This window comes from Panthera tigris, chromosome A1, assembly GCF_018350195.1.
Source record: "Panthera tigris isolate Pti1 chromosome A1, P.tigris_Pti1_mat1.1, whole genome shotgun sequence".
NCBI classification, from domain to species: Eukaryota; Metazoa; Chordata; class Mammalia; order Carnivora; family Felidae; genus Panthera; species Panthera tigris.
In genome coordinates this window covers 1,370,137-1,385,452 of record NC_056660.1, presented here as the reverse complement: position 1 = coordinate 1,385,452, position 15,316 = coordinate 1,370,137, and the positions used below count along the sequence as shown (strand labels likewise).

The window sequence follows — 15,316 nt, the reverse complement described above, 5'->3', positions numbered from 1 at the left end:
GGGAGGGAGACACAGAACCGAAGCAGGCTCCAGGCTCCGAGCCGTCGGCACAGAGCCCGACGCGGGGCTCGACCTCACAAACTTACCTGGTTTGTGAGGCGGTAACCTGTCACCACCTACCCGGTATGGTCCGCCTTGTCCCCCTCATCTCCTTTCCCCTGAGCACCCTCTCAGCAGGCTCTGGACACTGGGTGTTTTATGAATCAGCGTCCTATTGCATCAGCCAGATGTGGTGTTCGGTCGGCTCTCCCGCGAGTTAGCAAAATTTGCCCGAGTCATTCTGCAGGAATGTTTATGCCTCGCTTCCAAGAAAACTTGTAGGTTGTGGCAAGAGGCCGAGTAGCTCACAAAGCTGGCTACGAGCCTTTGAGTAGCAGTGGGACCACACTTAGCAGGCTTTTGTTTCTCAGCACTTACAATCTTGCATTTGCCTCGCCTTCTCTCTGGAAGGTTGCTCTGGTGGGGATGGTTAGAGCCAGGTTCGTGTCGCATGAAGGAGAAGTAATGCCTGTCAAAGAGTGTAGAAAACCAAAGTATATACGTGTCTGTGGACGGAGGGAACTAACTCATGGTTCTAGGTCATTTCTCATGAGAAAAACTGTGAACCAGCATGATAGTTCTTAATTTACACTTCAAAATCTGTATTACTTTCTCTAGCAGTCACCAGGACTTGAGTTGGAGGTTTCTAAAAAAAGAGAGTCCAGAACCCCTCGCTCCTACTTGAGTTATTTCCACGTCAGTGAGTATTCTCGTGTAGCCCATCTCCAAAACGTCTTTGCAGGCGGGGAGCTCACTGAGGTTTACCTCTGTTCCGTCCTTCCTCTAATTAGAGATTGAGGTGGGCTCTCTTTCTGTAACCCCTGCTCCTTGGCCTCTCTGACCAGAGTCGTGGTAAAATAAAAGAAGCCCACTGGCCCCTTCGTGCCCTTTTTTGTTGCTTTTCACTATGACATTTTCCTAAGATAAACCTTTTTTCTGGCTCTTGGTTTTCAGTTGAGACAGTGGATGGAAGCCTCAACAGCTCTGATTGGGAGGGGCAGAAGGACTTGTGCATGACCTAGCGCGGGTTCCTCCGTAGCGTATCTGTGTTCCTGGTGGTGATGGTGGCGGCAGCCAAGTTAAAGCAGTGTTTGCACAAGAAAAACCTGAAAATTCAGGTCTGGGTATGGTGAAAAGTAGAGCAACACAAAACAGAAGAAAAGCAGAAGCTGGAGATTAGTGAAAAAAGAAGTGGACAAGGAAAGATGGCATGAAGAAAAATGAGAAAAGTAAATGAAAGTGAGGGCGTGCAAAAAATACGTGAATCCAGTCAAAATTTAATATGATAATGGGACGATCAGAGAGAAGGAAAAATAACTGTGTGTAGCTGCTAATCAGTAGGGGAAGTCGTCCCAGGAGATTCATGCCTCAGTACTGCCAGACCCCTTCTTCTTCCTTGTCCAGAAAACCAGATCACCCTTTGGCCTACGGCGGGCCATTCGATGTGTCTTCTCTCCTTTCCCCGCCTCACAAACAAAGGCTAGATCCAAGCCATCTGAAGGTGAGGACCATGCCTTGAACTTGTGTCCACTGGTGAGGGCCATGTTGGCTGGGCCAGAGTGCCCACATATTCAGTCAAACATAGGCTAGATGTTGCTATAAAGATATTTTGTAAATGTGATTAGTTTAACTTCTATAATCCGTTGGCTTTAAGTACAGGAGATTTTTCTCAATCCCCTGGGAAGGCTTCATCCAATCAATTGAAAGCCCTTAACAGCAGAACTGAGGTTCCCACCCTTAGCTCCTGCTGCAGATTTCAGACGTATCAGCGCCCTCAATCACACAGGCCTGTCCCTCAAAATAAATGTCTTTACATGTATATAACCTATGAGGTCTCTCTCTGGTGGGATCCTGCCTGATGCATCCCCAAAACTTTACTTGTACTTACAGTTTGTATCATGGTATCTTGCGTTTTCTTTCTTTTTTTTTTTTTTTTTTTTACTTTTTTTTAACGTTTATTTTTTTGGGGAGAGAGAGAGACACAGAGACAGAGTGTGAGCAGAGGAGGGGCAGAGAGAGAGAGGGAGACACAGAATCCGCAGCAGGTTCCAGGCTCCGAGCTGTAGGCACAGAGCCCGACGTGGGGGATCAAACCCATGAACAATGAGATCATGACCTGAACCGAAGTCAGACGCTTAACTGACTGAGCCCCCCAGGTGCTCCTGTGGTTTAATTTGAGAGAGAGAGAGAGAGAGGAAAAGAGCAAGCGGGGGGGGGGGGGGGGGGGGGGGGGGGAGAGAGAAAATCCCAAGCGGTCTCCACACTCAGCTCAGAGCTGGACACGGGGCTCGGTCCCATGATCCTGAGATCATGACCTGAGCCGAAATCAAGAATCAGATGCTCGGGGCGCCTGGGTGGCGCAGTCGGTTAAGCGTCCGACTTCAGCCAGGTCACGATCTCGCGGTCCGTGAGTTCGAGCCCCGCGTCAGGCTCTGGGCTGATGGCTCGGAGCCTGGAGCCTGTTTCCGATTCTGTGTCTCCCTCTCTCTCTGCCCCTCCCCGTTCATGCTCTGTCTCTCTCTGTCCCAAAAATAAATAAAAAACGTTGAAAAAAAAAAAAAAAAGAATCAGATGCTCAACAGGTTGAGCCCCCCAGGTGCCCGCAAACCAGATTTTAAACTAACAGGGGTCTAGTGTTTGTTGCTCTGTATGAGTTTTTGGAATCTTTCAACCACTCGGGGCTTTTCTTTGTCCGTGTGACTTGAGAATTTCGCCACAGAATGGAGGAAGTGCTGATGGCTGTACTGACGAATGTTCGTTGAGGCACGGACACGCCGGAGTGGGGCAGGCTTTCACTCTTCCAACGGGCGTGCAGCTTACCACCTGTTCCCAAGGAACTGATTGTCAGCTCAGTATGACCAACTCAAGCACCTCTTTCTGCCACTGTGATTATCAGTTGTAATTGTTATTGAGAATATTAGCATCAAGACCACAGATGTCACTAAGGACCCGGGTGGAGTGGAGCTTAACCACAAAATTAAGCACTCTGAGCTGCAAAATGCCCTCGTGTGAACCTTTGGCTCAGTGCTGAGTGCAGCTGAATGACTGCTTAGGACCATTTGTTTTCTCTGGTTTCGGCTTCTGGGTAAAGACTCAAACTTAGAGAATCTACCTCAGAAAATCCAGATGGGGCAGAGAGAAGGATTTAGGAAGAGAAGATACTAAAACTCTTTCCCTCTTCCCATTTGTTCAACTAATGAAGAGTAAGTGATGAGACACAGATGGTCATTTTGGAGAACAGGTGGGAATTGGAGGAGAGTGTGGCTGCCCCCGCCCCCCGTGTGGTACCATAGTGTGGAGAATCCTTCTAAGGCTTTATTTAGTCGGAGTCACTGTTAGCTCACATACTTACAGATCAAAAATTACTACTCGTGGGTGGCTCACTTTTGGGGTATTTTGAAGCCCTTCAGAAGTCAGCTGAACACAGTATTTAGAGGAAGACAGCAGAGGCGAAAAGCATTGCAAGTGGCAGGTAGCGTCCATATTTGCATCCTTTACAGTCTGAGTGCTGTAGGGACACAGCACTCCTTGTCCCTTGACAAGCACTCCTTGAGGCTGTTTGGGATGTTGACCTGGACCCCGGGGGAGGGCGAAGGAGAGTCTGCAGAGCTCTCGCCTGGCTGCCTTGCACAGCATTCCTGAGCTCACAGGGTGCAGGAATGCTACAGCAAATGCTTTTAGGCAGCCTGGGGAGGGGACCCAAAGCCACCCTTCCGGCCCTGAGAGCTGGGTGAGGAGGGAGAGGAAGGCGGGGGAGTCCTTTCAACAACCGGTTTCTTGACAGTTCCGGACATTACTCTGGACCTTTTGTGTAGCGTTGCCTCCTTGTTGCTGCCCCCTCCCCACTTAAAAGCTTTGCTACCAGAAGCGAAGAGGGGTAAAACTTGTTGGCATTTGAGTAAACTGAATCAGTTAATTTGGTCTCCTTAGCAGTCCAGCTGAACATTTGGTAGGATGATTTCAAACGGATAGGAAACCTGGTGAGACAGCGGGATAGCCCAGCAGACTAGCGGCGCCTTGCAAGGGTGACACCATCAAGTGTTGGAGAGGTTGCCGAGAGCGACGGGGACCCACATACACTGCCGGAGGCAATGAGCACGGGTACAACCGCCCTGGAAAGCACCTAGCATCATCCAGTCGAGTCGAAGCTCTGTGTGCCGTAGGACAGCCGCTCTCCTCTTGGATGCGTGCCCCACGGGCCAGGAACAAGAATGTTCCCAAATATTTGTGAGCAGTAGGTTGGATTAGTAAACTGTGATTTTATATGTCAACAGGGGAGGCCAGACCGCAGCTGCACACAACACAGGTAAAGCTCAAAAGCATCGAGTGGAGCAAAGGAAGCAAGTCACAAAAGAATGCACAGCGTGAGTTTGTTTTGAAGAGGAAGATAGGCAAAACGCAGCTCTGCTTCAGGAACATAAACATAGATGGCAAATCTTAAAAGTAGAGAAATAGTTACTACAAAAGTCTGGATGTTTGCCTCCAGGAGGGAGGGAGGAGGACGCAGCCAGGAAGACCAGCATGGTAGTGTTGGCAGGTGGGGGCGAGGTGTGCTTTGTAATTCTCTAAACCACGTGTGTAGGTTCATGCACATCTTTGTTTGTCTACCGCCCCCCCCTGCCCCCCCCCCCCCCCCACAAAACTAGATGGAAAGCAGTTCTTTCAAACAGAGTTCCTCAGGCATGCCTAAATGGTACTTGCCCTTCGTGGGTGGCTCTTTTTGGTTCTTTGGCCCCAGCCCCTTTCTGGTCCCTTCCCCAGCACCGCCGTGGTGGTCCAAGCACCCCTAGGGACCTGAGATACCGGTGTTTTCTCCCTCAGCAGCTGATGCAGTGATGGAGGTAGAGGAAACAAATCTGCTTCCTCGCTCAACCTTGTGGGTGACTCTGAAGTCTGGAAAGTAGCGATGTTGCAGAGTCCCTGGAGGAGGAGGAGGAGGAAGGACAGCAGGGGCGGGCTCTAGCCTCCAGTTCCTGAGCGGGGAGAGCCTAGCCCAGACCTCCCGGGGCTGCCTAGAGGCCAAACAAGCCTCCTCCTTGGCCAGAGGGCCTGGCGAAGCCCTGTGATGAAAGCTTTCCTCTGCCACAGGGACATCCTCTCAACAGGACAACAGACAGTCCTTCCAAGGGAAGGACAGGATTTGCTCCAGAGCAAAAGAGGTGGGGTAGGGTGGGCCACTTGTGTGAGCCTGTTCCTGGGGGCCGGGTGGGTGCACGTGCCTGGTGTGCCTCTGGGCGTGTGGGCAGGACTGCGATTTCCGCAGCAGAGCGCTCCGTCCTCCCCTCCGGCTGGGGACTGGGGGCCAGCAAGGCTGCCCAGGGAAGGGGTGTGAGCCATGCAGGCGCACTCGGCGGCTTCTTAACGGAAGGTAGACGTGGCCTAGCTGTCAGGCAGGAGCATCTGTCTTCACTGTGCTCTGTGTGAAAGAAACCAGTCAGGAAAAAGGAACTGGAGACTTCACAGTAATTCTAGCAGTCTGACCAGCAAAGACCCAGGGGGAAATCTGACGGCCTTCCCCCTCCCCCACCCCCCCCCCACCCCCATCTGCCTTCTGACAGCTGAATTGCCCAAGGTGAAGATATCCTGGGATGGAGACTCAACTGGCCGTGGCCTCTTGGATCACGCACGCATGTGCTTATGCGTCCCTGCTCATTCCAAAAGCCGTGAGAGGTCGAGGCTGTGCAAAGAAAGGCCAAGTAACGCAGATGGCCAATCTGACGTCTGACCTGAACGCACGAGAGCTTGCCTCTTGCTTTGCAGTCCACATTTGCAGAAGATTCCAGGGCCCCACCTTGCAAACAACACCGGTTCTAAGCTGCATTTCATCAAAGGATGTCATTTTTATGAACTCATTAAAAGCTGGACAGGGCTGGGCTTGCAGGCGGGCAAAGCTTGGAGGATGACTCTTCAGTTCTTTTCATGGCTCCAGTCTTAGCGTCCAGATCTCAGGCTAATATGTGGAAGGTCCTTCTTGTGCTTTCCCACCAATGCCCTGCTCGCTCTTCTCTCCCTTCCCTTCACCCTGTCCCCCTTCTCCAAAGCTACGAGTGACACATAGCTTTTAGGGTAGGGAACGGAAGACAGTGGAGATTGACGCATAACATGGGAGCTTGATTGCAGCTCTGGAAAAAGCGAGTTGGTATTTGACCCTCTCACAAAATACTCTCTTTTCAGGATCTGTTTATATGTTACAGTTTTGTCACGCAAAACCTGTGAAACACATGTAGAATGAAAATACTATTCTGGAGCTTTGGAGAGTACTTTGGGATTGTGCTCCAAAGGAGTCAGCTTGAAAGTGATGGCAAGAACGTTGTTTCTCCAGAGGACTCATCTGTGTGCTGCCCCATTTTCTCCATTTAGGAAGGAATAGTGTCTCCGAGCGACCTTGACCTTGTCATGTCAGATGGCCTGGGCATGCGGTATGCGTTCATCGGACCCCTAGAAACTATGCATCTCAATGCAGAAGGTACGCTTTGCTTCCGTAGGGGCTAAGATGGGAGTTCTGTGCTGTTTAGCGTTCTTAGGGGTTTTGTAAACAGTACAGTTTTGCCTTTTTGTTTTTAAACAACTGGATAGAAACAGTATCATATGAAGGAGACGGCGGCCAGCCCTGGTAATTCACAGACGGGGGCTGCGACAGATCGTAGTGTCCTGAGATGTCAGTCCACATGGTATCCATGAACCCCAGGGCTCTGCGCGGCAGAGGGCACTCAGGCGGGAAGGAAGAGAAAGACAGATGCGTGTGGTCATGGAGACTTTGCCACGTTACCCAGAAAGTTGTGTTCTCCTGAGAAAGATGATGCGGCTGTTTACAGAGGCAAGGAGAACAGATAGGGAAATGCCGCACGTCTCTCCTGCCTAAATCTGAGCAACTTCTAAGTGTGACATTTGGAGCTGGAAGTTTCCCACCAGGAGGCTGGGAAGCCAGGGGGGAGGCGCCTCTGCAGGGGAGGGGGCTGCGCTGGGCACGGGCGGTGCTCAGGCCAGGCCAGTCACCCTGACTTCAGAAGCCGACTGAAGCCGACTGAAGCCGACTTCAGAGGGTCTGGGGAAGTAGGGCCGAGCCCACGATCTAGTGACTCTTAACAGGAAGATAGATTGAGAACGGTGAGAAGCTTCCAAGAATGAAACTGTCAGCCACACTTCAAGTCAATCAGAAACAAGACGCCATTCAGAAAACAAGCACTGAAACCTACACTAGACTGAAACAAAATAAGTTTAAAATGCTATGAATAAAAATCTAGGCAAATATCACCTAAATGTCATCAGTACCTGCTATCTCTTAGTGTTGAAATTACAGGTAACTTTTATTACCTCTTTGCCTTTCTGTGTTGTTATAGTTTTCATACATAATTATTGCCATGTTATTTTAATATTTATATTATACCTGTAAAACGTATGTAGGGAGAGAAAGGAAGTGTTGTATTTAGCTCCAACGGTCCACACTTAATTGAAATACTGAGAAACTGGAACTTATCCAGAAGAAGGTGAGCGGAGAAGTGTGTGTGTACGTGCGTGGGTGTCTTTTGTGGGCGTGGACGTGGCAGACAGACAGGTTTGGGCTCAGCACATGGCAGGAAGTTTCTAGTTCCTGGGGCTGACGTTGAGGGAGAGGGCCATGCTGCGCATGGTGAATAGAGCAGTTGGGGCTGGTTGCCCACCTGGCAGGATGTTTAGATACTGAGCAGAGATGCCTGTAATGAAGCTGGAAATCAGGAGTCTGTTTGAGGTTTTGTGATTCCACGATGTTTTGGTAATGCTTCAGTTTTCACCACCGTAATTTTTGTTTTTATAAGCCTCTAGCTTTTATTTATTTTTTATTTTATTATTTTTTTTATTTTTTTTTTCAATATATGAAATTTATTGTCAAATTGGTTTCCATACAACACCCAGTGCTCATCCCAAAAGATGCCCTCCTCAATACTCATCACCCACCCTCCCCTCCCTCCCACCCCCCATCAACCCTCAGTTTGTTCTCAGTTTTTTGGAGTCTCTTATGCTTTCGCTCTCTCCCACTCTAACCTCCTTTTTTTTTTCCTTCCCCTTCCCCATGGGTTTCTGTTAAGTTTCTCAGGATCCACGTAAGAGTGAAAACATATGGTATCTGTCTTTCTCTGTATGGCTTATTTCACTTAGCATCACACTCTCCAGTTCCATCCACGTTGCTACCACCGTAATTAATGAAGTATGACTTCCAGTGAATATGTTGGGGCAGTTTCGCCAGACGTAATCTTGCAGGTGCGCATACGGTGCCTTGCGGGTCGTGCAGATGGGGTTCAATAGCTGACTTGACTCTTCCTTAAATGAGCGTGGCTGAGAGCCGCTGCAGGAACAGGGAACTCTGTCCTAGCACGAGCATCTTTCTTTTGTGGCAGGAGGACAGTTGAACACAGGAGGATAATGTAAAGAAAGAGGCCTCTTTCTTTAAAAGTGAAACGAGGGTTTTGAAGTATCATTAAAATAAAGTCTGGGAGAATTTCAAATGCTTTTTCAGCCGGCACCTTAAAGGTGGCAAACATATTTAAACACTTGGCATGCGTATCAACACGGCTTGATAACTGCCATGTTTTTCTCTGTAATTTTCTTTTCTTCAGAATAATAAGATAACTCAGGTATCATGAGAAATCAATAGGGAGACAGCTGAGAACAGCTTTGACTCTCAGACAAATAGAAACAGAAGCCAATGAAACCAGAAACTCAAGAACCAAATAGTGTGGCAGACAGGAAGGAGGCCCGTAACAATTTTTCAAACAAAGCAGATATGATAAGAAAACCTAATTGGCTTAATATGATAATGGTGGACGGATGTAGTTTTCAACTTCAGAGCATTCCAAAGACCAGAGTTAGAGTGTTATAAGATCTGGCTTGTAACCAATGGAAATGTTCGTTATTCTTCATAGTGTCATCCAGAATATATCAAGATTGGACGGAGAGGGTTCTTTTTTTCTGATGTCGTTTTCCTAAAGCCAGCATCTCAGGTTAAGGCTGGTTATTAGTCTTAAAGCTACAGTTTATCTAGAAGTGGTAAAAATATTTTAGGATTTGTCTTTAATAGCACCTAAAAAATAGGAGGCCACCTTGCCTACTTTGCCTTTTGGCTGAATTTTAAAAGCCACCCTCAGCAAGGACAGACTCTCTGAAGAGGGGGTCTGGTCAGCGGAGCCAGTCAGCCTGGGTTCCTACCTGATTTCTCAGCTAACTAGCCTAGGGGCACCTGGGTGGCTCAGTCAGTTAAGCATCAGCTCAGGTCATGATCTCGCGGTTTGTGAGTTCGAGCCCCACGTCGGGCTCTGTGCTGACAGCTCAGAGCCTGGAGCCGGCTTCGGATTCTGTGTCTCCCTCTCTCTCTGCCCTTTCCCCGCTAAGCACTCTGACAGTCTTTCTCTCTCAAAAATTAAACAAAACAAAACACCATTAAGCTAACCAGCCTCTTGCAAGCGAGTACCCCCCCCCCCCCCCCCCCCCCCCCCCCCCCCCCGCCAATCAAATGGGCCTGGCAGCAGGGACTCCTTTCAAGGGTGCTGTGAGGATGAAGCCAGATGGAAATGTTTGTCTCGATGGCTGACACAGATGAGGTCCCTTAATCAGTATTCTGCTCATACGGTGTTTTGTCTTGTTTTTTTTTTTTTTTTTTTTTAATTTTTTTTTCCAACGTTTTTTATTTATTTTTGGGACAGAGAGAGACAGAGCATGAACGGGGGAGGGGCAGAGAGAGAGGGAGACACAGAATTGGAAACAGGCTCCAGGCTCCGAGCCATCAGCCCAGAGCCTGACGCGGGGCTCGAACTCACAGACCGCGAGATCGTGACCTGGCTGAAGTCGGACGCTTAACCGACTGCGCCACCCAGGCGCCCCTGTCTTGTTTTTTAATTCACTACTCTTCCAGGTTTTTTTTCCCTTTTTAACTCTCCCCAAAAGATTCACAAGTGCATGAGGAAAAAATACAGAATGAATACAGATTAGGGCATTTTTGCAATAGAATAGTGACATCTCCAGACTTCAACCGTTTGGTTGGTTTCTTTGCTAAGCTTTCAGACTACTGGGTCAGCGAAGAGAACTGCCCCATTTGATAGCAGCTTTTTGGGCGCCTCATGACTTTACTTCTACCTGGAGAATGACTGTCTGAGAATCGGCAGGCCCCAGAAATCACCTCCAGTTGAAGCCAATGTTTACCATCCTGCCTTGTAAAATTTCCTGCTGTGTAGAGATGCTTGTCTTTTTTTTTAATTTATTATTTTTTTTAAATTTTTTTTTTCAACGTTTTTAATTTATTTTTGGGACAGAGAGAGACAGAGCATGAACGGGGGAGGGGCAGAGAGAGAGGGAGACACAGAATCGGAAACGGGCTCCAGGCTCTGAGCCGTCAGCACAGAGCCCCACGCAGGGCTCGAACTCACGGACTGCGAGATCGTGACCTGGCTGAAGTCGGACGCTTAACCGACTGCGCCACCCAGGCGCCCCAAAATTTATTATTTTTTTAATTGAGGTGCTTACTTGCTGGGTTTGGCTCATTTACACAGGGCTGTTAGTTTCAGTGAAACAGGTGAACTGCTGGAGTTAAGGGGCCCCAGGTAGGTTTCTGTCTCCACCCGCCTCCCTGACCTCAGGTGAGGTCTCACTCAGGTGGGAGTTAGATGATGTTGCTCTGTGCTTTGGGGCCTTTTTGATCTTCCTTAATAAGGTCTGTGAAACTCTGCCTCTTAAAAGCAGGTGAATTCACGTAGGTGTGGGTTCATACGTCGGTGCGGGTTCATACGCTGTGTGAAAACCAGACTCCTCTGGTGTGGGTAGCGGTCAGGGCTCTCCAAGAAACTGAACACCCAGAGGCCGTCTCAGTAGCTGCCGCCGCGGGTGACAGTAGGACCGTGTGCCTGCTGGCTGTTGCATAAATGCAAACAGAGGAAGGCGCTCTCTCTCTCCACCCACCTTGGCTTATGTTGAAGGTTCAAGAAAGCACCTTGTCTTGCCCTTGTGGGCTCACAGCTGAAGAATTCCAACTTAGAAAGCAGCAAGCCACGCTGACTCTAATCTCATGAGAATCACGTCTTTCCCCCACTTTTTCTTATTCCATATAAGCATCTCTTAAGAAATCAGGTTCAAAATCCTCTAAAAAGCTAAGCTCGAGAGAGTTTGGGGAAGTATATTGTTGAACAGGACAGAGGGCAAGGACGTGGAGGAGAGAAAATGCAGGCGAAGGCCCGAGTTCGTAGTAATGTAAGGGAAGGCTGGACTAGAAGGACAGAAGGTGAAATGGTTTCTTTGCCTCCCCATTTCCAGTGAAATTAGTGTTATGGGATAATTGCCACGCACCTCCTTTCATAGTGTAGAGAAGCCAAAGTTATTGGTGGAAATGGAGTAAAAACGCTCCTTTTAATACTTGTGTCGTAGAAGAGGACAGATTGCAAATAACAGTAGCAATGATCAGTGTCCTGGGACGCTGCAGGTCGTGACTGTAAGTCACCACGAACTTGCATCTTGGGTAAGGGGGCGAGCCCTCCCAGGGGTGTCCAGCTTCTCTGCAGGTGGTGGGGGACGGTCTGCAGGCACGCGCCCTATTCGGTCCTTACCTTCACCACAAACAACGGGGCTGTTTGTCCCAAGAGCCCGAGGGCCTGTTACAGAAAGCATTTTTATGTTAGTAAGAGTGAAATTTTCAGTGGTTTCCTGAACAGTACGGAGGAAGTTATGAATTGTGCGACAAGGATTTTTACTATCTTGTATTCTAGTTTGAAGAAATAAATGCCCTTTAAAACGACAGATTTTACAAAAGGGAGAGGGAAAAAAGTTCTAGAAAGCCCTTGGGAGACTAAAATGACTTCGCAGGGACAGGGAAAGGTGAACACTTATTCAGCAGATGTAAAGTAATCCAGACGTGAGGCACAGTATGTGCACTGGGCCCTGTGGGTTACTGCTCACACAGGGTGGGGGGTGGAATTGGCCCCTGAGAGCCTCTGCTTTCATTCCAGGCGGGCAGTCCTCAGCTACAGGAATTTTTCCCGTTTTCTTCTCATTTGGTATCTTTACACCTGACTTGATTCTAGTGTCTCTGCCCCACCAAAAGGAACACACTGTATTCGCGTCTAGATTTTATCACCTTTAGTTCGAGTAAATAAACAAATGGATAAAGTGAAGGAGATATTTAATTTTCAAAAGGAAATAAATGCACGGGTTGTTTTCTGTGTTCCAGAAATGCCATGCCATTCAAGATGGCTAGCCAGTGTAGGACATTTAGGAGCCTCCCTGAATCCCGACTGTCAAGTTATGCTTACGTCAAAGGAAACAAAACTCCTTATTTTTATTCGAAACCCCTTATTTTGCAACGACAGTATCTACCACTTAATTATAGGTGCTAATGTCAGAAAAGTTGGTATGCTTGAAATGTGTACCCTTGAAAACAGCTTCTCTTCTAAGAGCAAATTGGGTTTAACTTTAGCTGTCTGAAAGAGAAAGGAAACCATTTGAGCCAAGATGGACCCCCAGTGAATTGAGGCTTTCACGTCAGTGTAGCCGCACCAAAACCAGACCCCCAAGGAAGCTGTTAAGAGTGTCGGGCGGTGGTCATTTTTATTTGAACTTAATCAGACACACTTTTCGTGGCGTGGGTGGGAGCCACGCTCTGGGATCTCTGCAAAATCCACAGTTGCATCTGTTCCCTTGCTCTGTCTTTCGCCTGACTCGCCGACCACTGAGTCTGCTTCTGGAAAATGTCGGAAATGGGCCAGAGGCGGAATAGCAGGCGGCTCAGCGCCTGGCCTCAGCGGGGCCCGGGCCGGGGAGACGCCTCCCGGTCCACGTACCTGGGACCGGCCTGGGACCTGACGCGTGTCCCGGCGCACGTCCCCGCACCGGCCCGGCCGCAGGTGCCCGCGGGGCGGGGCGCGGGCCGAGCTGGCCGTTTGCCTGCAGCTCGCCGCCGCCGCCGCCGCCGCCGCCGGGCAGAGCGCAGAGCGGGTCCCGGCAAGCCCGCCCCGTGTCGGGAGGCCGCGCAGCTTGCCCGGGGCTTCCTCCCGGGGCCCCTCTGCCTCTGACGGGAAATGGCAGCTGCGGCCTCAGCCAGCCCGCGCTGCTTCTCCCTCTCCCCTCCGGGATAAGCCTCTTCTTCCTGGGTTTCTCCACCAGAATCCCAGGGTCGCGTCTTAGCCCCTGAGACCCAGGCTTCCCGAGGGCCCCGGAGCCGCAGGAGCAGGTGCAGAGCAGCGCCGCCAGGGGACAGATGCCGCCCGGGGCTCGGGGTGGCCGGGCGCCCGTCCACTGGCCAGAGCGGAAGCGGGTGCGCCCGCGGAGCCTGCCGCTCAGGTCGATGCAGCCTGTGCCCAAGAACCCGCCACCTTGCAGACTCCCAGCAAAGTGGTAACTAGAACTCAGGGAGTAAGTGCGAGACGAGACGGGGGCGGATTTAGGGAGCGTTGACACCTTTGGTTCCTAGAAAATGAATTCGAGGGGCGCCTGGGGGGCCCAGTCGGTTGAGCGTCCGACTTCGGCTCAGGTCGTGATCTCACGGTCCGTGGGTTCGAGCCCCGCGTCGGGCTCTGTGCTGATGCCTCGGAGCCTGGAGCCCGTTTCGGATTCTGTGTCTCCCTCTCTCTGCCCCTCCCCCACTCATGCTCCGTCTCTCTCTGTCTCTCACTGATAACAAATAAACGTCAAAAAATTTTTTTAAATGCATTCGAGCCATTCACAGAAGTAACCTTACAGACACATTGTTGGAGACCTTTTTGGTGACAATGGAACTGAACGTGATATTCTACAAATCAGTGCAGGAGCACAGGCCAACCCAAAAGTCTGTAAGAGGCGCTGACAGAGGCCCGAGGGCCCCGTCACTTTTCAGGGTTTTAAGATCTGATGGAAAGCTTGAATAGTGACATCGGTGAGGACGCTCGTTCCCCAGGGCCAGCTGACTGCGGTGGGCGTCCCCCTGCACCTTTTCTTCATCCACAGGAGGAGAAGAACCTAAGCCTGAGCTAGGGTGAGACCCTCTGAATAGATTTCATTTGGAGTTTTATAGTGTTCTTGCTGATATTGTGGGTTCTTGCTTTCGTGATTTCAGGTATGTTAAGCTACTGTGACAGATACAGTGAAGGCATGAAACATGTCCTAAAGACTTTTGGACCCATTCCAGAGTTTTCCGGGGCCACTGTTGAGAAAGTTAACCAGGTACGTAGACCCCTTGTAGAGACTCGTGCAGGCCGAGAGGAAGCTCTGTGCCACAGGTGAGGTTTTATTTGTAGCCAGGCTTGGCCTTGGATCCTGGTGGTTCCTCACTCCTGACTTGGCGTCCACGGTCCCGTCGCGGTCACGGGAGACCTTAGAGCAGTGTGACCGATGAACTGGTGGCTCATCTGAATGGTCTCAGAGGAGCTGCAGGCCTCTGTGGATTCGGAAAGTTTATGTTAATTGAGGGGTTACTAAGCTGCTTTTGTTTTTAAGAGCAAATGCTCAGTTTGAATAACTAGGAACCGTTACTCTCCTGGTACGTTAGTTCCTCTGCACGCTCTGGGATTTTTTGTCTTGTCTTCTCTCTTCCTATTCCCAGGCCATGTGTCTGAAGGTTCCCGCGGATCCGGAGCATTTAGCTGCCAGACGGCGGTGGAGGGACGAATGTCTTCAGAGACTCGCCAAGCTGAAAAGGCAGATGCCGTCCCAGTAAGAGCTTCCTGTGAAGCCACCGGCCTTCCTTACCGGGAGTCCCGTTCGGTGGAGTCACCAGCACCCAACCCCACCGGTCAGGACCAGTGGGGAGCCGGGCAGTCTTCGTGGAGACCCGGGGCCTGGCCACAGCAGCGGGGCTGATCGCGTCCCCGCCTTGGGTTGCCGGCACACTGGGCCCGAGGGCTGGTCACTCCCGGCCACCTGGGCAAGCAAGAGAGCAAATCGTCTGAGGATCTTCACCTTTTATTTTTAGTGTGATTCCGTATTTTAATCTGTAGCAAAGTATTTTCGTAATTATCGTCAAATCTGCTTCTGAGTACTCCATGGCCCTGAGGCAACTGCCTTCATTTTGCTAGTGCTTATTCTGAATAAAGGTTTTTGATTGCATAAAGACGTCTTTTTTCTTCCGGTCTTTCTGAGAAAGACCAGTGTTTGATTCTAAAACGATTGGCTTATTTCTTAGTGACCATGACGAGTGAGTAAGCAAACACTTTGTCGTGGTGCCTTCGTCAGCCACTCAGTAAAAATCCACCATCTGGGGCCAGTGTTTCCCAAAGTGGATTTACGGTGAGTGCCCTGGGGCTCTATGGTGAGATGTGTTTGGGAAACTCCTCCGACTGCCCCACCC

General features: G+C 50.0%; 1 protein-coding gene across 6 annotated transcripts in view; it reads left to right on the top strand.

Annotated features, from left to right (window-relative positions):
* The window catches only part of CRYL1 (crystallin lambda 1), a 132,474-nt gene extending 117,395 nt beyond the window's left edge, over positions 1-15,079 (top strand). For all 6 annotated transcript variants that reach the window (XM_042977609.1, XM_042977519.1, XM_042977381.1 and 3 more), the window contains 3 exons: positions 6,400-6,505; positions 14,087-14,193; positions 14,573-15,079. In XM_042977609.1, coding sequence (XP_042833543.1) covers positions 6,400-6,505; positions 14,087-14,193; positions 14,573-14,686 — 327 coding nt within the window. In that variant the 3' untranslated portion in view covers positions 14,687-15,079. The remainder of the gene's footprint in view (positions 1-6,399; positions 6,506-14,086; positions 14,194-14,572) is intronic.
* Positions 15,080-15,316: the final 237 nt, after the last annotated feature.